At 59.4% G+C, this 24,901-nt stretch overlaps 3 protein-coding genes and 1 non-coding gene across 17 annotated transcripts in view; 3 read left to right on the forward strand and 1 right to left on the reverse strand.

Moving 5' to 3' along the window:
- Nucleotides 1-202: 202 nt before the first annotated feature.
- On the forward strand, nucleotides 203-6,528 carry NEK8 (NIMA related kinase 8). Of its 6 annotated transcripts, none has more exons than XM_007485603.3 (15): nucleotides 229-303; nucleotides 933-1,138; nucleotides 1,229-1,461; nucleotides 1,578-1,709; nucleotides 1,985-2,193; nucleotides 2,405-2,529; nucleotides 2,643-2,824; nucleotides 2,908-3,058; nucleotides 3,171-3,247; nucleotides 3,503-3,620; nucleotides 3,930-4,080; nucleotides 4,335-4,498; nucleotides 4,588-4,746; nucleotides 5,202-5,360; nucleotides 5,713-6,528. In XM_007485603.3, the coding sequence occupies exons 1-15, from the start codon at nucleotides 257-259 to the stop codon at nucleotides 5,739-5,741; spliced, it is 2,142 nt and encodes a 713-aa protein (XP_007485665.2). In that variant the 5' UTR covers nucleotides 229-256; the 3' UTR covers nucleotides 5,742-6,528. The 6 variants fall into 6 exon arrangements, with proteins under 6 accessions (XP_056675491.1, XP_056675492.1, XP_056675494.1 ...); XM_007485605.3 differs by having other exon boundaries at nucleotides 2,405-2,484; XM_056819513.1 differs by having other exon boundaries at nucleotides 203-303; nucleotides 3,171-3,620.
- A 1,087-nt stretch (nucleotides 6,529-7,615) lies between these two features.
- Nucleotides 7,616-13,630, forward strand: TRAF4 (TNF receptor associated factor 4). Of its 5 annotated transcripts, none has more exons than XM_007485608.3 (8): nucleotides 7,616-7,899; nucleotides 10,273-10,344; nucleotides 11,077-11,128; nucleotides 11,524-11,628; nucleotides 11,700-11,861; nucleotides 11,975-12,136; nucleotides 12,229-12,384; nucleotides 12,477-13,630. In XM_007485608.3, exons 1-8 carry the CDS (start codon nucleotides 7,757-7,759, stop codon nucleotides 13,107-13,109), a joined length of 1,485 nt encoding a protein of 494 aa, XP_007485670.1. In that variant the 5' UTR covers nucleotides 7,616-7,756; the 3' UTR covers nucleotides 13,110-13,630. The 5 variants fall into 5 exon arrangements, with proteins under 5 accessions (XP_007485670.1, XP_001368795.1, XP_056675501.1 ...); XM_056819523.1 differs by lacking the exon at nucleotides 7,616-7,899 and adding an exon at nucleotides 7,953-9,244 and having other exon boundaries at nucleotides 10,277-10,471; XM_007485609.3 differs by lacking the exon at nucleotides 7,616-7,899 and adding an exon at nucleotides 7,955-9,244.
- Nucleotides 13,631-16,058: 2,428 nt separating this feature from the next.
- The window catches only part of FAM222B (family with sequence similarity 222 member B), a 69,850-nt gene continuing 61,007 nt past the window's right edge, over nucleotides 16,059-24,901 (reverse strand). For 4 of the 5 annotated variants that reach the window (XM_056819521.1, XM_056819520.1, XM_056819517.1 and 1 more), the window contains exon 3: nucleotides 16,059-20,743. In XM_056819521.1, the coding sequence (XP_056675499.1) occupies nucleotides 19,140-20,743 (1,604 nt within the window). In that variant the 3' untranslated portion in view covers nucleotides 16,059-19,139. The remainder of the gene's footprint in view (nucleotides 20,744-24,901) is intronic. The other variant, XM_056819522.1, reaches the window with a different exon arrangement.
- LOC130457705 (U6 spliceosomal RNA) lies at nucleotides 22,535-22,639 on the forward strand. The gene has a single exon (XR_008916991.1). It is a non-coding gene; the product is annotated as a U6 spliceosomal RNA (small nuclear RNA).

Below are 24,901 nucleotides of genomic sequence, written 5' to 3' on the forward strand. Positions count from 1 at the left end.
TTGGGAGGCGAGGAGGTTCAATTAAGCTAACACAAGGAAAGCGCTTTGGAAATATCCGCTGTGAGGGTCTAGAAGGGAGATGGCGGGGGGAGGGGCTAAACACTAGGAGGGGCGGAGGGTACCCCACAGACCGGCACCTTGCCTGGAGGGGAGGACACGCAGGCAAGCAAAGAGCATGCGCATGCGTTGTGAGAGGTTTTTTTTTTTCCCCTTCCCCCCACCCGCGGCCCCGGAAGCCGGAGCCCGTGAGGACGCCATGGAGAAGTACGAGCGGATACGGGTGGTGGGGAGAGGCGCCTTCGGGTGAGGCAGGGTACCGGTCGCGGGTGGGGAAGGGGGGGAGAGCGAGGGAGGAAGGCAGGGCACAATCTAAGAGGGACGGACCAACGCACAAGTCGGATGCATCGAACCTGTGAGCACCACTCTGGCCCTAGTGGGCTCCGCTCCAGCTCTAGGAAGTTCCGCCCCAACTTCCGGTCCAACTCACAGAACTGGGCGTATCCCCAAGCTCCGCCCAGTTGTGGCGCCTCTTTCTGACCACGCCCCCTGATGGTCCTATTCCTTTAGTTGCCCCAGGTCCCTGGTTGCCCCTCTATTCCCTTGCTCCTCTGCGTCCATACTTAGCCTCAAGCTTAGACTCAAAGGACCCGGGTTCCAATTCCATTCTTGCGCGTACTCGCTCTATGACCACTATCAATCGCTCAACCTTGGGGGCCTCAGTTTCCCTGTCTATAAGATGGGATCTGTTCTGTTTTCAGGTCTTAGGTCGCCACTTTTGGGGGAAGAAATCTCCATGTCCCGCTCTGTAAAATAGGTTCTAGATGACCCTGCACTGGGTTCCTAGCGATCCCAGGACCCTCTAAGCCCTTCCCCACCCCAGCCTTCCTCCCCAGCCTCGGGGCATCACCGTGTCTGGGGGGGGGGGCCTCCAGGATCGTGCACCTTTGCCTGCGGAAGGCCGACCAGAAGCTGGTGATCATCAAGCAGATCCCCGTGGAGCAGATGACCAAGGATGAGCGGCTGGCGGCCCAGAACGAGTGCCAAGTGCTCAAGCTGCTGAACCACCCCAACGTGATCGAGTACTACGAGAACTTCCTGGAGGACAAGGCCCTCATGATCGCCATGGAGTACGCGCCAGGTCAGGGCACTGGCGGGGGGCGCCGAGAGTCCTGATGCCCGCCAGCCCCCATCGAGGCCGGCTGGACCTCACCGCCCTCTCTGCCCGCAGGCGGCACGCTGGCCGAGTACATCCAGAAGCGCTGCAACTCCCTGCTGGATGAGGAGACCATCCTGCACTTCTTCGTGCAGATCCTGCTGGCCCTGCACCACGTGCACAGCCACCTCATCCTGCACCGAGACCTCAAGACCCAGAACATCCTGCTGGACAAACAGCGCATGATCGTCAAGATTGGCGACTTCGGCATCTCCAAGATTCTGAGCAGCAAAAGCAAGGCCTACACGGCACGTGGGCGGGGCGCCGCGGAGCTCCGCCTCCTGGGGAAGCGCAGGCGCCTTGGGCCAGGGGGGAGGTGCCCGGCCCCCCATCCCACTATTCTCATCTGCTGTCTTCTGCGCAGGTGGTGGGGACCCCGTGTTACATCTCCCCCGAGCTGTGCGAGGGCAAACCCTACAACCAGAAGAGTGACATCTGGGCCCTGGGCTGCGTCCTCTACGAGCTGGCCAGCCTCAAGAGGGCCTTCGAGGCGGCGGTAAGGCCCAGGGTGGGCAAGCGCCCACTGGACTCGGCTTCTCCCAGAAGTCCTCTTCTGGCCCCGAGCAGCTCCCGATGCCTCTCCCAAGCCCTGTCTCTTGCCTCCCTCGGTCATGTTCAAGGCCCCCTCCTCCTCCAGGAAGCCTCCCTCCATTCACCCTGCGCTGCTCTGGCACCCGTGCCTCTTGGCCCCCATGGCCGGGGGACTCCCCCAGGGTTGGCCCGGTGCCCCACGAGGTCTCTGAGGGGTCTGTCTGGGCTTTGTGTGCACAGAACCTCCCAGCCCTGGTCCTGAAGATCATGAGCGGCACGTTCGCGCCCATCTCAGATCGCTACAGCACGGAGCTCCGACAGCTGGTGCTGAGTCTGCTGAGCCTGGATCCCGCCCGGCGGCCCCCGCTGAGCCACATCATGGCCCAGCCCCTGTGCATCCGGGCGCTGCTCAATCTCTACACCGATGTGGGCAGCGTCAGGATGAAGAGGCAGGTGGGACGGGGCCAGGGGAGAGGGGACTCCACAAACCCGAGTTGGGCCTCCTCGGAGGCGGTCAGTACAGAGCGGGTCACCCCCGCCTAGCTGGCCTCAGTCTACCCCCAGAGGAATTATGGGCCTGGCCTAGCCTTCACATGGGCGCTGGGGAGGGGGAGGGGAGCAGGAGGCACCAGGGGCCATGGCCATCTGTCCGTCCCACAGGGTGGAGAAGCCCCTGGGCGGGGTGCCCCCTATGCCATGCGGCCGAGCAGGCAGTAGGCCCGGCGGAGCCCGATCCCGAGGTGAGGCCTTGAACAGTAACACCACAGTCCGGTGGAGCCGGCCAGGTTCGCAGAGCACTGGACCGCGGGGGCATTAGTGGACAGCTGGACACAGTGCCGGATGGCGTAGCCCCTGGTGGCTCCGGGCCCCCTGAAGCATCTGTGCCCTCTCCCTGCAGGTGTGCCCCAGGGGCCGCCCCGGCCAGCCATCCCCCCTCCCCTGTCCTCTGTCTACACCTGGGGCGGCGGGCTCAGCGTGCCCACGAGGCTGCCCATGCTCAACACGGAAGTGGTCCAGGTCTCGGCCGGGCGCACCCAGAAGGCCGGAGTCACCCGGTCGGGCCGCCTCATCCTGTGGGAGGTGAGTGGGGGGCTGGGCAGGGCCGGGCCGAAGTGCGGGCAGGGCCTCGGACGCTGCTCAGCACCCTCTCTGTCCCCATGCAGGCGCCCCCCATGGGCGTGGGGGGAGGCGTCCTGCTGCCCGGAGCTTTGGAGCAGCCGCAGCCCCAGTTCATCTCGCGGTTCCTGGAGGGCCAGTCGGGTGTGACCATCAAGCACGTGGCCTGCGGGGACCTCTTTACCGCCTGCCTCACGGGTAGGGGCAAAGGAAGGGCAGAGCCGGGCTGGGGGGGCCATGGGCCGCTCGCCTGCTCCTGGGCCTCTGCCCTCCCCCTGCCGCTCCAGCGGGTCCCTCTTGTCCCCTCCAGACCGAGGCATCATCATGACTTTCGGCAGTGGCAGTAATGGCTGCCTGGGCCATGGCGGCTTCACCGACCTCAGCCAGGTGGGTGCGCTCTTTGGGGGAGGCCCCGTTGGAAGGTGCCTCCTGGGCGGTCAGAGGGGAATCCCGGATCCTGGCAGGTGGCAAGATGGGGATTTAAAGAGACGCCACCCTGAGGGGATTTCTAGCCTGGGGTGGGGACCGAGTGATACAAGGGGGGCTTTTGGGGGGAGCCTCCCTGGGCCTCCAGCTCTGGGGGAAGGCCAAGGAAAGGCAGTCGGCTCGGGGTCCCATTTCCCCTCTCCTTTCCCCTTTCAGCCTACAATTGTGGAGGCCCTGCTGGGCTACGAGATGGTGCAGGTGGCCTGTGGGGCCTCCCACGTCCTGGCCCTCTCCACAGAGCGAGAGCTGTTTGCCTGGGGCCGTGGGGACGGTGGTGAGGGCCAGCCCTGGGTACTAACCAGCCCCCAACCCGGCCTGCCCCGTGTGGGCACCCCCGTCCTAACACTCCCGGGCCCTCTGACGCTCCCTCTCCCCATCCGGCATGGCGGGACAGCGTGAAGATGCTGGGTGCTCCCGGCTCCGGCGAGGCCAGGCCCCTCCGTCATCTCTGACTTCCACAGCTTACCCTTGGCTACTGCCCTCCACCCCGTCTCTGGGGCCCTGCCTCCCCGTCTTGCCCGCTGCCTTCTCCCCTGGCCTGGGCCGTCTGGAAGACTCATCCTCTCTTCCCCTTGCCTGGCAGGCCGCCTGGGGCTGGGCACCAGGGAGTCCCACAGCTCCCCTCAGCAGGTGCCCGTGCCCCCGGAACAGGAAGCCCAGTGGGTTGTGTGTGGCATTGACTCCTCTATGATCCTCACGGTGCCTGGCCGGGCCCTGGCCTGCGGGAGCAACAGGTGAGAGGCCGGGGGGCAGGAGGGACGCTGCCCCAGCCCGCTCCCTGCAGCTCCCTCGATTTGTGAAGGATGCTGCCGCCCCTCCTGTGCCACTGCAGGATCCCAGGACCCAGAAGTCTCAGGCCCAAGGCAGCCCCCTCCGTTCCTGCCTCTCACCCCCGCCTCTGTTCCCTCTTAGTCCTGATGTGAACGCGCCCCCGTCCTAGACTCTCCCTTGCCCACTTCCCCAGAGATCTCCCCCGTCTTTCCTGCAGGTTTAACAAGCTGGGGTTGGACCGAGTGTCCCCTGGAGAGGAGCCCGCCCCGCCTGAGCAGGTGGAAGAAGCCCTGAGCTTTATGCCCCTTGGCTCTGTCCCCCTGGACTCAGAGCCGCTGGTCAGTGTCGACGTGGGCACTGCCCACTCCGCTGCCGTAACAGGTGGAGTTTCTCTGCATTTGGGTTAAGAGGGAGGCAGGACTTGCTCTCTCCTTGGAGACCCTTTAGCTCAGCCTCAATTTCTCCCTCAGCCTCCGGAGAATGCTACACATTTGGCAGCAACCAGCACGGGCAGCTGGGCACCAGTGCCCAACGGGGCAGCCGAGCCCCGTGCTTGGTGGCAGGGCTCCAGGGCATCAAGGTGGTGATGGTGGCTTGTGGGGACGCCTTCACTGTGGCCATTGGTGCAGGTGAGAAACATGGACATCACTGGGATCCTGGGCAGTGCCTTAAGCCTGGAGATTTCCTGGGTATGGTCCTACCTCTGCCATGCGCTCTGTTGTTCCTCCCGGGCCTCAGTTTCCTCATCTGTGAAATGAGGGTGCTGAACGTGAATGGCCAGTGATCTCCCAGACCCTGGCTTGTGAGAGGTGCTCAGGGGCACCAGGCAGCACCCAGGAATAAGTGGATGTGAGGACCACAGCTCAGTTAGGGCTGGAGAACACTCCGGAGTGAGGGGAGACCCAGGTATGAAGGCGGGCTCCGATGCTTGGCCAGAGTGCCACGAGCTTCCTCATCGGTCCGTGGGGTGGAAGGAGCATCATGGAAGCAGTTCTTGTCTGGGCTGATTTGGGCAGTGGTGGGTACCCCAAGAAGAAGGAGCTATTCTCTTTTGGCCATTCCCTCCTCGGGTTCTCCCTGGCAGAAGGAGACGTGTACACCTGGGGCAAAGGTGCCCGCGGCCGCCTGGGCCGGAAGGATGAAGATGCTGGGCTCCCCCGGCCTGTGCAGTTGGATGAGGCTCATCCCTACACAGTGACCTCCGTGGCCTGTTGCCATGGGAACACCCTGCTGGCCATCCGCCGTGAGTCCAGTCCCCATAGATGCCCCTTTATGGGGGCCCATCAGCCTTCTTGCTTTCCTTGCGCATAGCTTCTACATAGCACTGGGGCCCTCTCAGCTTTTGTACCTTCCCGGAGAGGGTCCCCCTCCCCCCCAAAGCACCTGTCTCAACCTGAGAGCCCAAAACAGAAAGCACAGGAAGCTGTGGTGGGAGAGGGGGAGCCCTCAGGGGAGCCACCCCACGCCCCTTCCCAGCACTGCTCCCTCTTCCCCTGCACAGATGCTATTTGGGGACTGTGGAAAGCCTGCCTGGGAGGGAGGTGGGTGGCACTGGCCAGCCCTGAGACTGAAGCTGTGTCTTCACCCTTTTCCAGCTGCCACAGAGGAATCCATCCCGCCTTGAGGATCTCAGGCCACAAGAGAGAACAGATACCTCCCCCTCTCCCTCCTCGCCACCCCCAGCTGGTACTGGGTAGCGCCAGCTGGCTGCCTTCCACGTGGGCAGTGCCCCCGGGCCTTGGGGCATTGCCTCTAAGCTGCCAAAGGCCAAAAGCATCTGGACCCCGTATTCTAGGGCTCCCCTCTAGTCCCGCGCAGGGCACAAGCCTTCCCCAGGATTGGACACGCCAGTCTTGCTCCCCCAGCTCCTTCTTCAGCCCCTGCTCTGCCATGCTAGGCCTGCCACCGCCCTACCTGGGGGCCTTCCGGCCTGCTTTGGATTCCTGAAAGCGGTGAACAACCTGCAGGCAGGGATGGGGCAGCTACCATGCCAGGCCTCCAGGAGACGGGCATGGAGTGTTTCCCCAAGACACGTCCACAGGCCAGGACGGGAGGCAATTCCTGGCTTTGGACCGTGTGGAGCCTGGATGCCAGGGACGCAGGGCGCAGGGCTCCCGGGTCCAAGACTGAAGAGGCAAGTTTAGGCCTGTCCCTCCACCTGCCTGGGGGAGGGAGACCATCAGGAAGGGCAGCTGCCACCCCCACACCTGGCAGCCCCAGTGGGTATCGGAGATTCCTGGGGGGCACCCGCAAAGGCAGGGCAAAGCTGGACGCGGCACAGAAGCCTCTGGCAAGCTTTGCCCCTTTTGGGGGTCTCCAGGCCTTCCTGACAGGCCTCTCCCCAGGCTTGTGCTGGAAGGGGCATCTGCGCGTGCCCCCACAGTGGCTCGAATAAAGGGGGCCAAAGACCAGGTGGTTTGTCTCCGTTAATTACAAAGGAGTGTGTAGCCGGCTGGGGCGGAGAGGACAGGCACCCAAGGGCACGGATAAGCCTGGGACCTTGGTTGCCGGGCAGCCAGGGGAGGAATGTGGGTGCAGCCAGGTGCCCTAGGGCTGAGGTTTCCTCTGGCCCCGTGCCCGGTCTCCTCTCCCTTCCCCTCTGGGTGCCCTCCTCTCGCCGGCCTGGGCTCCGGGCTGGCTCAGCTCTCCCTAAGGACTCGGGTTGCCATGCTGCATGGCCAACTTGGGCTCCAGGGACCTGCCACGTGGGTCCGTGGGGAGCTGAGGCAAGCCCTTCCCTCTGGCCCCGGGCTCTCGCTCGCCAAGTCCCCTCCCCTTCATCCCTGGAGACCAGGCTCCCAAAATAGCCCGCCCATTTGCCTAGCGCGTCCGTCGCCCCCCCCCCCCCCCAGGGCAGGCCCCCAGGCTCTGGGAAAAAAATGCAAGTTTGGGCACACGGCAGGAGGACACACACCTGGGGCTGTGGGTGTCGGATTTTCCCCCCTTGGCCCGGGTCCCAGAGTCCTCCGGATCCGAGCAGCCCTCCCTCCTCCCCCTGCGGTCAGCTGGGCAGGCCTCCCCGGACCTGGGCAGGGTGGGGAGCTGCTGCCCTTCCTCCGCTTCCGGAGAGCTCGCGGAGGGCGCCCGAGAAGCCAGCTGGGGGTGCGGGGGGCGTGCCTCCGGGTCCTCCGCCTCTCGTGCTAGCCGGGCCTTGACTTACCCAGATTCGCACTTGGCAGGGAGTGGGGGTGGGGACTGGGGACGGATACCCTTACGGTGGGGAGGGGGAGAGCAGCCCCGGATCACGGTCGAGCTGGAAGCGACTAGACGTAAATGAATGAGAGCGGGAGAGCTGGGCACGTAGAGGTGAGGGTCAGGGCGCAGGGCAAAGCGGGGCACGGGGGTGGGGCGTCCAGAGCAGGTCTGGGACGCCGCCCCCGACCCTCGGCTCGGGGCTCCCGGCGTTAGGGGGAGGGTCACGGGGATGGCCGGCGCTAGGACCGGCCGGTCGTGCCGGGCTCCGCCCCCGCCCCCGCTCCGCCCGCCCCGGGAGGGGCCGGATCATGGACCTGGAGCGGCGGCCTCCCGGGCCGCAGTCACTGGTGGGCCGGCCACGCTGCACCTCGCTGGGGAGCTGGCTGGCTGCGGGGGCCACGGGCGCCGGGGCCGGCCCTGACCCCGGCCGCCCGGCCGCCCACCATGCCGGGCTTCGACTACAAGTTCCTGGAGAAGCCCAAGCGGCGGCTGCTGTGCCCGCTGTGCGCCAAGGCCATGCGGGAGCCCGTGCAGGTCTCGACCTGTGGCCACCGCTTCTGCGACACCTGCCTGCAGGAGTTCCTCAGGTGAGGGGGATGGGGGGAAGGGCGCCAGGGGCAGGGGGCGGGGCGGCTCTCTTTCTTCTCTTGTACCCCCGGGACCCGGACTGGAACAAAGGGGGCGGGAGAGGAGTCTCTGCTCGGAGCTCTGGGCGAGGAGGGAACCCGAGTAACAAAGGGAGCGCCCTGGGCCGGGCCGCCGGGCACCCCGCTGCCCTTTGTCCTAGCCCGGAGCTCACTCCCTGAGCGGCTTCGGCCAGAGGTCAGCCCCGGGCCCCCTCCCCACAACCCTCCGTGACGTCAGCAGCGGGTCGCTTGTGACGTCAGCACCGCGGGGACCCCCCTCTCTTGTGGCCTTTCCCTTGTCCACCTTTCTTTCTGGCCCCAGCGAAAGGAGCCCAGCCCCCAGCCGCTCTAGCGAAGCCTGTGCGCTGTGCCCCTTTCGGGCGGGAGTCCCAGAGAACTCTGGAAAGGGCAGGCTTGCCCCGGGTTCCCGCTGGCTGCCTCTTGACTCCTCCCAGCCCTCCCCGCAGTGAGAAGGGCTCCCGGGCGCGCGTTTCCGGGCCACGGGGGAGCACCTGGCTGGAGGGGTGGGTGGGGAGAGGCCGGCGCTCCTGGCCTCCTTTCTCCTCCCCTCCAGCCGAAGGGCAGGGCCGGACTAGCCTCAGCCCACACCTGGCCCCGGGGTCACTAGCTTTGGAGACGGGGTGACCGAGGGCCGCGAAAGGGGTCCGCTGGGCGTCGAGGGGCCCGAGCGGGACGAGCCACGGCCTCCTCCCCAGGGCGCCCCCGGCACCATGTTTATCTCCCCCCGGGGCCCTTCCTCGGGGGCACCGGGGGACCGGCAGGCCCTGGGCTTTCTCCCCACTCTTGAGAGGCTAAGAGACTTGTCCGGGGGCGCCGAGGGGGCCCCTCCTGATCCGGGGCGATCCTGGTGGCTCAGGGATTCGTTGGAGTGATTGAATCTAGCCGGCCCGGCCCGCCTCCCCTGCCGGGCTCACCCGGAGCCTCGGGCACGATCCGCAGCATTTCTCCACCCCCTTTTGTCCGGGCTATTTTCTTCCCACTCCGGGCCTGCCCTTTCTCCTCTCCTCCCCCGCGGGGCCAGGAGGGCGAAGAAAGGTAAAGGCTGCCCGCCTGGCTAGGACCCTGCCTTGCCTGACCATCTGTTCCGCTCTGATCGGCCCTCCCCCAGCTGGTGCCAACCCCAGGGTACAAAGGGAGGGCTGCCGGCGGGGCGTTCAGCAGACTTCCTGCCTCAGCGACCCCCCCACCCCGACTCTCCGAGTCCTCCCAGTGTGAGATTTCTCTCCTTCCTTCTCCCACGTCCCCTCATGGACCCTAGAGATTCATCTTCTGGACAGAGAATAAGGTCAGCCTCGCTCTGTCTGCCCGCCCCGGCCACCTTTCCACTCTCCCCGAAGTCGGGATGGCCAGTGCCTGGCTTCCCGGACCCTTCCAGCGCGGGTGCCAATGGAAATAGCGTTCTGGACAGCCCTTCCCCGTGGCGCTGGGGCAGCTTGGGGTGGAGGCCAGCCTCCGCTCTGCTTTTGTCCACCAGCCCAGTGATTGCATTGACTGAGAGGCGGCCCCTGCTTCGCTGCTCCGCTCGCCTTAAAGAGCGGCCTGGGGGGTGGGGGGCTGCGGTGCCCTCCCCCAGGGTCCGGAGCTCCATTCGAACCCAGAGGCCGTCTCGCCAACCTTCCCTGAGGGGGCGGGGAGCCGTGGGAGGCGGGCCTCGACAGGGAGGATGCTACCTAGCCGGGTGACCCTGGGCAAGTGCCTTAGAGCCCCGGAGGGTCTGAGACGGAAAGGAAAGGCTAAAAGCCTCCACTGGAGCAGAAAAGGGAGGAGGCGCGAGGAAGAGAAGAAGGAATCTTCCTGTCTGGGGCTGCCCTCCCTTTCCTGCCCTCTCTTGGAGGCCTTCCAGGGGTTTGGTCTCAAAGTCCAGGCAGGGAGAGGAGAGTTCCGTGAGAGCCCGTGTGCCAGGGGAGGGGGCGGGGCCTGCCCCCCCCTGCACATCTGGGTTCTCGATGGCCTCCTTGGTTTCCAGATGTTCAGCTCCCCTTCCCTGACAGCCCCAGAGGGGACGCAGAGCTCCCCTCCCCCTGCCCTGCTAGTCTTGCCGGGGCTGCCAAGTCCAACTCCCCTCCCCCTCTCCAGCCTCGGGCCTCTCCACCTCCCCCACCCGGAAATCCCCTCTTCCTCCCTTCAGGCCCCCAACCCTCCTCCACTCATCCTGCCTCCTCCCCAGGCAGCGGAGGGGGAGGGGGAGGGGCTCTTTCCTGGTTCTGGACTCCACCGAGGTCTCCCCAGCCTGGAGGGAGAAGGAGGCTCGGTGGGGGCAGGGTAGCCCTTCCCCCTTCTTTCTGAAAGGCCTAACTCAGCACATTCCTGAAGGCAGCCCAGCGGAGCCCCGCTTCCCTCCAGGGCTCTCCCAGACAGGCCAGATTGGAGGCTCTCTCCACACAGGTGGGCAGATGGCCTGGCACTGGCCCTTGGCATCGGGGAGGACTGCCACCGAACCCAACTGGCAGCGTGCTTCTAGGGGTGATGCCGGGAAGACTCTGGGGAGCATCCCTCCGGGCAGGCTGAGGAGGTGGCGGACCAGTCGGGGTGCTTGGTGGGGGGGGGTGCCCAGAGGGGTGCCCATCACTGGAGGCTGTCACGCGGCCCTGGCGGAGCTGCCCAGGCTCTTTGGGGACACTGTCCCCGGGAGAGGGCCCAGGAGGGGAGGGGCCTAGTCTCTTGGCCCGGACGCCAGGGTCCCTGGGGTGCTAGCTCGGTCTTGCGCTCCGTCCCTTCCCGCTTCCCTCCCCCGGTGTTTTAGGGGAGCTCTGACAGGGAGGGTGGGGCCCCCCAAGAACGACCTTTGCTCTGGCATCACAGTGGCTGTGGCTGGCCTAGATGGTGGGGCTGGAGAGCCTCAGGGAGACCAGGAGGGGCCCCTCCACATGCCCAGCCCAGCTGCCGTGGGGGGAGTGTGTCCAGGCCAGTGAGCCGCAGCTGCCACACTTGGGGCAAAGGGTGCCCGCGGCAGCTGTCCTGGCCTCTCGCCAGCCTTGGGGGGGGCGGCCCCCACCGCGCAGCTCCCCACCCTTTGTGTGTGTGTCTTGCATGGCGGGGAACCGGTCTGTCCAGCCCTGCGTGGGGGGCTGGGGCTCGCCTTCTCCTAACCCCCGCCCGCACTGCCTTCTCTTCCAGTGAAGGCGTTTTCAAGTGTCCGGAGGACCAGCTTCCCCTGGACTACGCGAAGGTGAGGCCGGACCCCCCCCTCCACCCCCACCCCCCTGCCCGCCTGGCCTCGCTGGCAGCCAGGCTGGGGTGCTGCACGGTGCCAACGTCAACTCCAGAGCAAGGGGCTCTGTGTGCCCCCACAAAGGAGGCTTGTTCAAAGGGGACTCGCTGGCGTTTGCCCGAGTGAGGGGGGTGGGCACAGCGCCCGGCGGGGAGGGGGCTCCGAGGCTCACAGAGGCCGCTCTGTGCCCACAGGAAGCCGCCCGCCCGCCCTCTGGACGAGGGGTGGGCCTGGAGCCAGGGTTGGGCTGGGGGGGGCGAGGAGAGCCGGGGGAGGGTCCCGGGGCCCGGTGGGGGGTGCTGAGCAGGCGGCGGCGTCCAAAGCGGCCCCTGGCCTCCCCTTCCTTCCCCCAGATCTACCCGGACCCGGAGCTCGAGGCGCAGGTGCTGAGCCTGCCCATCCGCTGCATCCACAGCGAGGAGGGCTGCCGATGGACGGGGGCCTTACGCCAGCTGCAGGTAAGGAGGCGCCCGAGGCCGGGCCGCGGGGCCCCGGGAAGCCGGGCTGACCCGCACGCGTCCCGCTCCAGGTCCATCTGAGCTCCTGCGGCTATAACGTGGTGGCCTGCCCCAACCGCTGCAACGGCAAGCTGAGCCGCAGGGACCTGCCCAGCCACCTGCAGCACGAGTGCCCCAAGAGGAGGCTCAAGTGCGACTTCTGCGGCATCGACTTTACTGGGGAAGCCTTTGAGGTACGATGGGCCGCAGCGGCCGGCTGGGGAGCCCGGGAGGGTCGGACCCTGGGAGCTGGGGGGCTCGGTTGGACCCCCGCCGGCTCAGACGGCCCCCCCTCACTGGCCCCCAGAGCCACGAGGGGGTCTGCCCGCAGGAGAGCGTGTACTGCGAGAACAAGTGCGGGGCCCGCATGATGAGGCGGCTGCTGGGCCAGCACATGATGGCCGAGTGCCCCAAGCGTACCCAGCCCTGTGCCTACTGCACCAAGGAGTTTGTCTACGATACCATCCAGGTGAGCCGCCGGGGAGGGACGGAGGGCCAGAGCCCGGCGTCTCGGAGCGTCCAGCCCGGCCTGGGTCTCACTCCTGCCTGCTCTCCCCCCAGAACCACCAGCACCAGTGCCCCCGCTACCCCATTCCATGCCCCAACCAGTGCGGGATGGGCAGCATCCCCCGAGAGGACTTGAACAGCCACCTGAAGGAGAACTGCAGCACGGTGCCCGTCCTGTGCCCCTTCAAGGACGCCGGCTGCAAGCACCGGGTGAGTGCCCCCCCGCCCCCGTGCCAGGCCCCGGGTGCCCCCCGGCCCGCCCGCCTCTCCTCACCCGGCTCCCTGGCCCGTGTCGCCCGCAGTGCCCCAAGCTGGCGATGGGCCGCCACATGGAGGAGAGCGTGAAGCCGCACCTGGCCATGATGTGCGCGCTGGTGAGCCGGCAGCGGCAGGAGCTGCAGGAGCTGCGCAGGGACGTGGAGGAGCTGTCGGTGGGCTGCGACGGGGTCCTCATCTGGAAGATCGGCGGCTACGGGCGCCGCCTGCAGGAGGCCAAGGCCCGCGCCAACCACGAGTGCTTCAGCCCGGCCTTCTACACCCACAAGTACGGCTACAAGCTGCAGGTGTCGGCCTTCCTCAACGGCAACGGCAGCGGCGAGGGCACCCACCTGTCGCTCTACATCCGCGTGCTGCCCGGCGCCTTCGACAACCTGCTCGAGTGGCCCTTCGCCCGGCGCGTCACCTTCTCGCTGCTGGACCAGAGCGACCCGGCCGTGGCCAAGCCGCAGCACGTCACGGAGACCTTCCACCCGGACCCCCACTGGAAGAACTTCCAGAAGCCGGGCACCTGGAGGGGCTCCATGGACGAGAGCGCCCTGGGCTTCGGCTACCCCAAGTTCATCTCCCACCAGGACATCCGCAAGCGGAACTATGTGCGCGACGACGCCGTCTTCATCCGGGCCTCCGTGGAGCTGCCCAAGAAGATCCTGAGCTGAGGCCCGGCGAGGCACGTCCCTGCTGCCGAGGCCCGGGGCAGGCCGGCGGGTGCGACGACGGCAGGGGCACCGAGGGGGGCGGGCCCCCCCTCCCAACGAGGCCGCCGCCCCTTCCCCCACCACACCCCTTCCTCAGGTGCCTCTTCTTGGTGCTTTTTCCCCAGTTCCCTGCCCCTGCCCCCCAGGGGAAGGGCAGGGGAACGGCACACTGGGGTCTTCAAGGGCTTGAAATCAAGGATCCCACGAGCTGTCTCCTTTCCAGGGGGGGCCCTCAGCTGCCTTGCCCGACTGCCCGCTGTACTGTACTGGGGAGCAAGGTGAGCGGCTTGGCCCCCATCCCAAGAGCCATAGGGAGAGGTGGGGCCGGAGTTAGCCACCGCTGGTGCGGTCAGCTCGTTTTTTTTAACTCCTCCCCTCCCCCACCCCCGAAGCTGTGCCCTCTGTGGTTATTTATTCCTCAGTGCCCAGCGGGCCACAGCAGGGGAGCCCTGGTTTGTAATAAATTCTGGATTGTGTATTTATTAACTTTGTCCAGCCCTGCCTTGCTGGGGGAGGGGAGGATGGCCTGGCTGGCCCAGAGGGCTGGCAAGGGGGTAACTTCAGATCCTGGGGATGCTCCACTCTACCCACAATTGGGAAGGATTTTCCCATCATCCACTTGAAGGCCCACTTCAGGGCTGGAGCTCTTGGATTTTGTTGTGCCGGGCAGCAGCCCCCTCTGGTGGTCAGACAAGGAAGTGACACGCCCCAGGTTTAGCTTGGTCCCTGGGGGTGACCTTGGATGCCTTGGCAGGCCCTGGGCGGGCTGACCTCTAGCAATTCAGCCTTCCTAGCTTTCTTGGGGAGAATGTGCTGGGCCACGATGACCCGGATTCAAAACCCTCCCCAGACTCCGGCCTACTTGTTGGTCAATGGGCAAATGGCAACCTATCTGAGGGAATGGAGAGCGCGGCGGGGCTTTCTGTATGGGTTGGGCTGCAAAGCCAGCCCACCCTCAAGCCGGGGGCTCTCTTGACCGAACTTCAGGGATGCCTAGGCTCCTTGCGGCACTCTCACTGGTTTCCTGTGTATGTATGCACTTGAGAGCGGCTTCCTGGAAAAGGGGATCACAGGCTGACTCAGGAACTGCCGGGAGCCCCTGCTCCAATACCCCGTCTCAAAGAGCTGTCCGAGACGGTCCCGGGCTTGGTAAATGAGTTCAGCGGGGCTCGGGGGAAGGGCCGATGGCTGAACTGCCAGAACGCAAGCCTGGTGGGGCGGCCCGAGGGCCATCCTGCTCCCACCCACCTGTGGTGATGCAGGCGCCCTCCAGTCCCTCCATCTCAAAATCACCAGCATTTTCTGGCAGCTTTCTCTGAGCAGCCTGAAAATAAGGCCAAGCTGATGACCTGAATTTGACAGGCCGCCCGAGATTCAGACGGTCAAGGACCGGATGGATCCATGGATAAACACTTGTTAAGTGCCCCTGTGGGCCTGGCACGCCTTCCACGCCCGGTACGGGGGAGGGGGACGGAGAACCTACATTATGTCCAGTTGCCCAGAGAGGCTTGCGGATGGGGTCCATCGATTCTATTAGCACTTATCACTAGAAGGAAGGCATCCCTGAGACCATTCAATCCAACTCATCTCCTTTAGAGAGCCCAGGAGCAGAGCCTTGGCCAAGGCAGGGCGGCGAAATCCTTCCTATAGGTTATTGCCATTTAGGGATTCAGTGGGTGCAGACCATGGAATCCAGAGTGGTGTCAGGTCCTCCCTACTCTTCTTCCCTTCTCTCCCCTATACAGTTCCACAATTCCCACCCCCTGAAGCACTCCTTGGGGACCAGGAGGGAAGCCCCTTTCCAAAGCAAGGCCTGAGGCGATTCCCCAAACAGCCCTGTTCTCCCACGAGGTCCCTGCCAAAGCCAGTGTCACACAGTGGGGCCAATTACTCCTTAGACCCAAGTGGACTCATCCCCATCTCCCATACCCTGGGGAGGGGGGGGCCTCGGGAGGCCAGGATGGCATTCTTGTAGGAGAGGGGCAAGGAAAGCATTCATCACCAGCTCCCCCACTACTTCCTCGGGCTGAAAGCTGGGACAAGATGGCCCAGAGCCAGTCATACCCATTTCTTTCCAGAAGAGGGAAACATTTTCACTGCAGAAAAATGAGGCAAAATGGAGAATGGGTTCAGGCTTTCTCCAAGCCATGGATCTTTGTGCCTGTGAGGCTAACAGGATCACCCCCACCCCCACCCCGACCCTGCCATATCCAAGGGGGCAACACTACCACCAGTAGAGAGCCAGCCTGGAGTTGAGCTGGAAGGGACTCCATGCTGGAGGATTTAGCTTTGCCTTCCGTTCTGCTGCTTAATCTTAGCCACAGGGATTCAGTTTCTCCAGGTGATTTTCCTGTGATAACTCCACCAGCCTAGAGAACTGCTCTCTTCCGGGCCTCCTTGCCTTCTTCTGCCTTCATATTCAGTATCCACAACTCTGAAATGTCTTTTACACTTTGCGTAGAATTTTATTTGATAGAAGGAATGGCATCAGAGTTGATGCAAGTCACTAGTGCGTGGTAAACGGGCCTCCATGAGCCCTTCCCAGGAGTCACGAGGCGGCCTCACTATGCCTGTGGCCCTGAAGCAGGAATCTATTTAAGCTCCAATCTGGGCCTCATTTTCCTCAGCGGTCTAACAAAGAACCAAAAAAGTTCCCACCCCAAAAGCCCAACAAGTATCCCACAGACCAGAAAGAAGTTGGAGGCCCTGGAAGCACTTTTAAAACTCATACTGAACCCAGGAGGGACCATTCTGGGGGCTCCAAATGGGCTGTATGCCTCCCCCTGTGATTAGGCCCCTTAGGTCTTCAAGGGCAGCTAGCTGGTCTCCCAGACTAAATCATAAGGACCCTCCCCAACTGCCCCCTGGGGCCCACCATACACTGCAGAAAGGGGGAGTTCAAACATCAGGTTTTTGGCTTTGCTTTTTTTTTATTATCATTTTTTAAATTTTCCTGCAGACAAAATGGAAAAAAAAAAGTTTTCTAGTTTATACCCGTAGCACATGAGAAGCAGCTTCATATAACCAGAAGGGGTTTGTTTTTATGAGATTACAGCAGCTGTCACAGGGTCCACATTGGGAGGCCCGCCCCGGCAGGAGCAGAGTCACCTGTCTGTCCTGAAGAACCCAGGGTTTGGCTAGAACAGCACAGGTGCTGGAATGGGACCATCGAGGGGCTCCGGTCAGTCATATGGTGCTCCCCTAAATGAAGCCCAGTGACAGTAAAGCCCTGACAGGGGACTGTTCTGTCTGCCGTGGCCATGGCTCCCCGGAGGCTGGGGCTGTCAGTAGTTGTGGGACAGGAGGGGGTCTCTGTGTGGAAGAAGCAAAATAATGAGACTAAAATTTGAGGACCTCCCCCAAGAGGAAAGGGGTGATCTGGGCTGTCTCCAGGGGAACCTCTTGTCCTGAACTGGCTACAAATCTGACGTATTGGAAACTGTTCTAACCAGAAAATAAAATCCACCTCAAACATTCACAGCATTAAATAAAAAGGACAAGGTCAGGTGGTTAGGTTTTTACTAGTCATAATCTTAAGTCACCCCCCCACACACACCCACACCCACTGATCACCCCAGGTGAAGGGGGCAGGGTGAGGGGAGGCAGGTAATGCTACAATTTATGAACACTAGTGGGGAGTTCATTTCTCCCTGGGCCAGGGTACGGTGGGGGTGAGGCAGCCTCATGTTGGACCCTTATTGCTGGTGGGATAGGGGTGGGGGAAGAGACTCGCCTGCTCTCTCCATGATCCCCAGAGAAGGGGCTGGAGGAGGGGGCCAGGGGGTTCACAGTACATGATCCATAGACATTGAAGGAGCCAAGTGGTTCAGCCCCCTGCATCCCTGCACCAGGAAAAGGACTGGAGTCAGATGGTTTGGCTTTAATGCCCAAGAGATAAGTTCCAGTCAGATTTCTTGAAATGGGTATGAGCCTATTGTTTTGGCTGGGAGGGAAAAACAAAGGAGAGCTGGAAAAGATTTTTCTTAACTTCTAGGAAGATCTTGCGTGCCTAAAGGAGGCTTTGGGGTGGGGGTGGTGGGGAGACAGGGGACAGGACACACTGGAACCTGGCTTTGACAGGGGCAGTGAAAGAGCAAAGGATGGGAGAAGAGGGAGACATATTGGAAGAGACCAAAAGACAAGCCTCCAGTGCTTCTGTGAGCCCTGATGGGGCCTTTACCAGTTTTCACACAGACTGCAGGAGAACAATCAAAAACAATAAATTAGGACTTCATGTTGCTATCATCATTTGGCATAACACAATCAGGCATTTTTTTTCTTTTTTTCTTTTCTTAAATATAAGGCAACTCGCCAACACATAATTTAAAAACCAGTCTTCAGTCACATTGCTTCAGCTCACTAAAGGAGTTTCTTGCTAAAGAACAGTGGGTAGCATACCCAAACCCTCAAATCTTAAATACGGACGTCATCAGCTCACATTTACCCCGAGATGCAAGGAGTGGGGGAAGAGAAGGGCAAGAACAGGAGGGAGAGGAGGGTCTGTGTGGTACATGGCTAAACTCAAACTCTAAAAGAAACAGGAGGGAAAAGAAAAAACAATTACCCAACTAGGTGACTAAAACTCAAAGGGGGCGCAGGGCACAGGGGGAAACGCGGAATTTGTTACAAAGAAATGTCATCTAAGTTTTCAGTGATCGAAAACATTTTTAAAGTCTTTAGACAACTAGAAGCTACTTGATCGCAAAAGGTGAGTTTGTGTGTGTGTGTGTGTATGTGTGTGTGTGTGTGTGTGTGTGCGTGCATGCGTGTGTGCTGAAGGTGGTGAAGGGCAAGGGAAAGTTTTTTCTGAAATCTGTAGGTCTCCAGATATACTAAAACCATGCTCCTGTTTGGTAAAGAAAGAGTTCAGAGCTTAAGGCTTTGTGTGTGTTTGTTTCCTTTTCATCCTTTCCTTCTTCAGACTGAGGGGCTGTGCCAAGAGGTGGTGAGTGGGTGGCTGTGCCCTCGGGGCCGCTCACACACAGTGCTACTCAAACCCACACTACATTCATACAAAATATGACATTAAAACTTACAGTGTAGAGCAGTAGTCTTAGCCAGTGGACAGAGAAAGAACCAAATGTAGTTTACTTTTTGCAATGGGAAGGGGCTTTAGTTGCAAATCTCCAGTGTGATCATCCCTCATCCCAGTGAGGAAGGCTGTATGTGAAATTAGTCAGCCGGCCAGGGAAGGGACAAACAGATCCTTCTTCCAAGGAGTGCGCTGCTTCCATTGCTCTTGAGAAGGACCAGGGACAAGCATCAGGCACAAAAATAAGACCAGATTGTGGAAGGTCTTGGATTTATAGATTTACGGTCATTACCAAACAGTGTTTGAATACCTTCTGTGCATGGTAAAAGCCCACCACAAATCCTGGCAGAGACCTGAAGTCAAACCAGAATTGCATGTCTGGGTGGGATGTTAATGGAGTTTTCTGAGGATCTAAGCTGAGGCCTAGCAGTAAGTGGGTCTGAGAAATCTTGCCTTAATTTCAAAGGGGAAGGGAAGCAGAGAGGTCAAGCTCAGAAATACTGGGTGTAGGGGGACATCACAGCCTGCTGGCTATGCTCAAATGGTGGACAACACTGTATTAAGAAAAACAGGGTTGGGTTTGGGGGGCCTAAAAACAAGCCAGTTGAGCCTACTGTGCAATCTGGAGAGAAGAGAAGACATGCTATGGGTATGTGGAGGGCACTCGCTGGGGTTGGCTGGTGAAACCAAGAAGCCTTAGAGATGTGTTCAGAAACTAAAAGGCTGACACTGTGGGGGCGGGCAGGAAGGCGAAGGACAAAGGTGCCACACTGTCGGATCATCTCGGTCCTCCATAGGGCAGTGAAATAGAAAGGTCACAAAGGAGTTATGAAAGTTAAAAACAATTCACTCCAAATGAAGACTAAGCCTATGTGTGTGTGCGCGTGTGTGTGTGTATGTGTGTGTGTGTGTGCGCGCGTGCATGTTGTGTGCATTCTGTGTCTCGACCACAATGGCACCTATCTATAACCAGGGTGCTGAATATGAAGATTCCGACTATCTGTAGGTTCGGGTGCTCGGCTGCCTGGGGGGCGGTGGGCCTTGCTCAGCATGGCCAGGCTCTGTTCACGGAAACAGGCCTGTTGGAAGTCCCCACTTAGGTAATCCACTGTTTGCATCAAGTTGCTCTGGCCAGGCACTGTGCTGGCTGCGGCACCCGCACGATAGTGGGCCCCGGCGGCAGCGGCACAGTCGAGGGGTGCGCCCGCGGGCTGCCCACCATGGAAGGGCATGGCGAGGTCCTGTGACCCGGAGCTGTCGCTGTTGGGGGTGGGCAGAATGTTGTTCCACAGGGGTTGGAAATAATGCCCATTGGGGTAGGCCAGTGGGGCTGCCGGGCCATTGACAGGCGGGGACGGGGTCGCCTTCTCCAAGGGTGGTTTCAGGTGGAAGGCCTGGCCCATGCAAAGTTCTTGTGGGTAGGCGGATGCCTTGCCCGTAAAACCCGGCCCCGCCATTTCTCGCCCCGAAGGAAGCTTGCTCGCCAGGCCACCGGCAGAGCTGCCACCAGCTTCGCTGCACATTTGCTGCAAGTGGGCCAACTGGTGCTGGTTCCAGGCCACGGGCTTGAGGTCGCTAGAGTAGCCTGCTGTTGCCCGATTGATCCCCACCATAGGCAAGTTGACAGCACCGGTGGTGGGCATTGCTGTGGCCACAGTGTGCTCCACGGGGTTGACCACACAGGAAGGCATCGGAGTAGGGACACTGTGGGTCGACACGCGAGTGCTTGCATTAATGAGCAGGCTGCGGCTGATGGGGCTGGGGTTGGCGATCTGCCCCTCACACACTGAGGTAGTGCTGATGCCTGCCCTCGTCTGGCAAAACTGGTTGATCTGGTGTACGATGCTGCTCAGGTCCGGGGGCTGGGTCTGCTGCAGAGTGGCCGCCATGGAGAGGGGAATGGTTGAGGTAGACACGGTCACATTCGGTGGGGCGTCTGCGTCTGGCATCTTCCGGCCTCCATGCAAACCTGGCTGCAGCAAGGGGTTGGGGGGGTGTTGCAGGCCCTGGTGAGCCATGGTTGGGGGATGGGCCAAACCCTGGGGCTGGGCCATAGGCTGAGGGTGGCCCAGGCCCTGCTGGAGGCTCTGGGAATGGGACAGTGCCTGGGACTGTGGGATACCCTGAGGGTGTGGCAGCGTCTGGGGCGGGGCATGAGCCAGTGTCTGTGCGTGCTGCAGGGCCTGCTGTCTGGCCAAGGCCTGGGCCTGGGGATGGGTTAAAGTGCTAGGTGCGGCATACGGGGCCGACGGGGGGTTCATGATGGCCTCTGGGAGCAGCCGGGCCCGGGAGCCGTCAAAGTCTTTGACAATGCTTTTGGCCGGCACTTTGACGATGGCAAGCAGACCGGCCTTGGCAGTGGCCTGGACCGGGTAAGGGCTGTAGCGCTGGGTCGACGTGTCAAGTCCGTTCACAGTACGACGAATGTGTTTCCGCTGGGGAACCTTTACGCTGTTGGGGAAGATTTTTATAGTCAGTGGGTTGTTGGCGACCTTCTTAGCATACGCATCCAATTCGGCTGGGGTGGGGTAGTGAGCAGTTCTCATTTTCTGTGTAGTGTCCCCTGTAGACAGTGAGAGAGAAAAGGGGGGTGTGGGGGAGGGAAGAGATAGGGAAAGGACAGAGGAAGAAGGGAGCTCATCAGTGCCAAGGCAACCAAACCAGCCCCTCTGGCTTCTGCCCCCCTAGAAGGCCTGGGGGAGAGCCGAAGAGCATGTCACCAGAAGTAAGCGGAAAGCACGAGACAGGACTTCTCCGCCCTGGCAGCTGTGCCAGGCACGGCACCACCTCCTGGCAAGGACTTCAGAGAATGGCACGCAGGAAGTCAAGGAGGGAACAGGCAAAGGAAGCGTCTCAATGTTCCAGACTCAGAGGATGAGAAGTTGTGGAGACGAGGATGGCCCTGACGGAAGAGCCCCTTCCCCGGGAAGCCCTAGGCTAGCTGCTTCTTTTAACGGAAGGCTCCAGTCAAGTGGTTACAAAAAGGAAGGACGTGGGAGACTTAGGAGGGCCCCGGGAGACAACAAGCCAACCAAGGAATACCGGAGCTGGGGCACTTGGCTCCAGGAAGGGGAGGTGTGGGGGTGTCCGCCTCCTGGGGGCCAGAGCGCTCTCTTCTTTCTATCATCTTCCTCCCCTGAGCCCCAACACATGCAGTCTGTGGGACAGCACACGGGCCTAATTAATGTTCGACAAGTGATCAGATTGGCCACCTCCAAAGAACACGTGAGGCCTTTGGTTAGGCTGTACAGGCCTACAGCTAACTGGGTGTTCACACAACAGCATTAGGCTCCAGAGCTATGGGGAAGGGGGCACTCACAACCTTTGAGAAACTCCCTTCTTCCTCCTGAGGCAGTTAACTGGCAGAATCAGCTAAGAACCGCATGGCTTCCAAACGCGGAGCCCATGGACAGGGAATGACATTGGGTTTAAAGTAGTGGCAGGAATAGGAGATGGATTTGGGGGAGAGGAAGAGGGAGAATGCCTCAGAAATAAGCCCAGGGCCAGGAATAAAGCAGGTGTTCAATGAAATATGTGTTGGTTTCATCAATTTTGGAAATGGCGGGAAGAGGCTCTCAAGAAGTGAGGAAACCCAATCTTATTCATCAAGTAATGTAGCCTACCACAAAGAACGGAGCCACTGGGGCTCTTGCACACCTTGGAGGGCTAAAATTCCAAATGAGGGGCAGCTAGGTGGCTCAGTGGATAGTTAGGCCTGGAAAGGGGGGTTGGGGTCCTGGGTTCAAATCTGACCTCAGATACTTCCTAGCTGCATGACCCTGGATAGTCACTTAACCCTACTGTTCAGGTCTCACTGTTCTGCCTTGGAATGGATACTTAGTATTGACTCTAAGACAAAAGGCAAGGTTAAAAAAAAATCCACCTGAGCACCACAGCCCAGGCTTCCCATCTCCACCCGAAGGGCCCCAGTCTGCAGGTACAAGAGCTGCTTTCCTTTCCTCCAAGTTGACATAAACATGCCTTAATTTCCTCTGCCAGCCTGGTTCAGAGACCTGGTCCAGGGGAGGGGAATGATCATACACATGGAGCCTTTTCTCTAGCTTTGTGGATTCCATTGATTTCGTCAGCAATGGGAAGGACACAGGAAATTGGAGTCAGTCTAATAAGGCAGTCAGAAACCAACAGGAAATGAGAAGAGTATGGGGGGAGGGGAAAGGAAGAATGGTCTGCCTGAGAGTTGAAGACAAGGAGAGGAAGACCACAGACTAGGAGTTCTGGAATGGCCTGAAGTAGAAACTGAATTAATCAGACCAAGGAGAAGTTGCAGCTGAAGGACTGGAGAGTCTACCTAGGCTACGGGTTAGAAGCCAGTTTTGGAACACGAATTACATTTGCCCATTTTGGCTGCACATGCACTAAAACTGGAATGATACAGAGAAGATTAGCATGGCTCCTTTGCAAGGATGACAAGCAAACTCAGGAAAAAAGACAAGGGACAAAAAAAACATCAATCGCCTTTTTTGCCCCTGACCCCAAGCCAATATTTGTTCTCCCCCCACTGGTTCTATCACAGCCCAAGACCTTCCTAAGTACACAACACTTTCGTGAAAATCCCTTCTTTGTAAAGGCCCTTATAAGAGAACAGGCTTAGTAGAGCCCAGAATCATCAACAGTGTATGAGGTCACCTCCACAGGGGAACAGCTTTTCAGAGTAGACCAATTTTTAATACATTCAATTTAACGTCACCTGGATACTTGTCAATCAAGTTTTATTTAACTGGAATCTCTTCTCTTTGGAGAAAAATGTGTGAAATTGAGAAGACAGAGAGGCATTTGCCTCTGTGATAAGTGGCTGAAGAGAGGGATAGACTGCGGGGGTGGGGGGGATAAATCAGGGTACAAAGCCATAGTTGGCAGCTCAAGAGGAATGAGGTCAGTAGGAGCTTCCGAGTTGGGTCTTTTGACTTCCAAGATATATATAAACCCTTTCCTTCTGTCTTAGAATCAATACTAAGTATTGGCTGTGAGGTAGAAGAGCAGTAAGGGCTAGGCAATTGGGGTTAAGTGAGTACTCATGGTCACACAGCTAGGAAGTATTTGAGGGCAGATTTGAACTCAGGACCAACTCCCACTGCCTCCTCACCATCTCCCCTGGGGCCTGGCTCCCAATCCACTGAGCTACCTCTGTGTTCCAGTATAATAACTGCTTCTTCTGGAGTGAAGAAATCATAGGCTCCTGCTTGTGTTTGATTTAGAGGAAAAAGAGGAATGGTGTGGAGTCTGAAAAGCTGTGCCTAAATGTAATCTCCTAAATTCAGAGTTTTGTCTCTTCTCTGGAAGGAGCAGGTAAAGCTAGAATATAGAAGAGTTTTCCCAACTCACCCCCATGACAGACTGCCCTGAATTTATCTGGATGCCAAAGTCACCACCACTATGTAAATTCAGAGCCTCTTAGAGGTGTTCCTCCTGCCCGTGGCTATGGGCCTTCTGACCATGTCATTGCTTCTAAGGTGGCCAGGCAGGAATAAAGTCAAATGGTAAGATATGGGGTTCTATTTCCTTAGAAAATATAGCAGCACTGAGGGCCCCAGCACAAGTTCACAGGGCTCTGAGCCCTGCAAGCTATCAGCAGTCCCTAGAGGAGAGTGAATTAACAGGAAAAACTAAAGTTTAAGAGAATGGTCCCCACACCTTGAGAACAGAGCCCACCTTTAAGATAAAAGTCAAGAGTCAAAAAAGAAGCTACAGAAGTTAACAGAATCAACTAAAGAGGGGGCAGCTGGGTAGCTCAGTGGAGTGGGAGTGAGAGCCAGGCCTAGAGACAGGAGGTCCTAGTTTCAAATCTGACCTTATATACTTCCCAGCTATATGACCCTGGGCAAGTCACTTAACCCCCATTGCCTAGCCCTTACCACTCTTAATACACAGTATTGATACCAAGACAGAAGGTAAGGGTTTAAAAACACACACACACACACACACACACACACACACACACACACACACACACACACACACACACACTAAACAGTGGGTCAGAAAAAAACAGTGGAGGTTAGGGTTAGTGATGAGGCATAACATGAGAAGGTTCAACAGCAGAGAGTAATTATTTAGCATTTAGCCTGAAATCAAGTTCAAAGAGAAACTCCATTTAAAATCACTCTAGACAATATAAAATATCTGGCAATTTACTTGCCAAGACAAATTCAGAAATTATATATAAACACAACTACAAAACACTTTTCACACAAATAAAACTAAATCCAAACAATTGGAAAAACATTAATTGCTCATGGGTAGGACGAGCTGATATAATATGATAATCCTACCTAAATTAATTCACTTATTCAGTGAATCACCTATCAGACTACAAAAAAACTTATTGTATACAAATAGAAAAAAGTATTACAAATTTCTTCTGGAAGAATAAAAGATCAAAGGAATATCAAGGGAACTAATGGGGAAAAAAATGTGAAGGATGGAGGCCTAGCATTACCAGATCTCAAACTACACTATAAAGCAGTGACAATCAAAACAATATGGTATTGGCTTAGAGATAAAAGGGTGGATCAATGGAATAGACTTGGGGTTAAATGACAGTAGCAAGAAGAACCCACTATTTGACAAAAACTGCTGGGAGAATTGGAAAACAGTATTGGAGAAATTAGGTTTAGATCAACATCTTAAACCCTATACCAAGATAAGTTCGAAATGGGGAAATGACTTAAATATTAGGTGAACAAAGAATAGTATACCTGTC

This window comes from Monodelphis domestica, chromosome 2 (genome assembly GCF_027887165.1).
Source record: "Monodelphis domestica isolate mMonDom1 chromosome 2, mMonDom1.pri, whole genome shotgun sequence".
In the NCBI taxonomy this organism is placed as follows: Eukaryota; Metazoa; Chordata; class Mammalia; order Didelphimorphia; family Didelphidae; genus Monodelphis; species Monodelphis domestica.

What these genes read in the sequence shown, in the direction of transcription:
- NEK8 (XM_056819513.1), top strand. Translation starts at nt 257, where the DNA reads ATGGAGAAGTACGAGCGGATACGGGTGGTGGGGAGAGGCGCCTTCGG. An exon ending in GCAAAAGCAAGGCCTACACG is followed by an intron (nt 1,462 to 1,577) that starts GCACGTGGGCGG and finishes TCTTCTGCGCAG; the next exon opens with GTGGTGGGGACCCCGTGTTA. An exon ending in GGCAGCGTCAGGATGAAGAG is followed by an intron (nt 2,194 to 2,404) that starts GCAGGTGGGACG and finishes TCCGTCCCACAG; the next exon opens with GGTGGAGAAGCCCCTGGGCG.
- TRAF4 (XM_056819523.1), top strand. Translation starts at nt 9,207, where the DNA reads ATGGACCCTAGAGATTCATCTTCTGGACAGAGAATAAG. An exon ending in TCTTCTGGACAGAGAATAAG is followed by an intron (nt 9,245 to 10,276) that starts GTCAGCCTCGCT and finishes TCCTGAAGGCAG; the next exon opens with CCCAGCGGAGCCCCGCTTCC. An exon ending in CCTCCGGGCAGGCTGAGGAG is followed by an intron (nt 10,472 to 11,076) that starts GTGGCGGACCAG and finishes CTTCTCTTCCAG; the next exon opens with TGAAGGCGTTTTCAAGTGTC.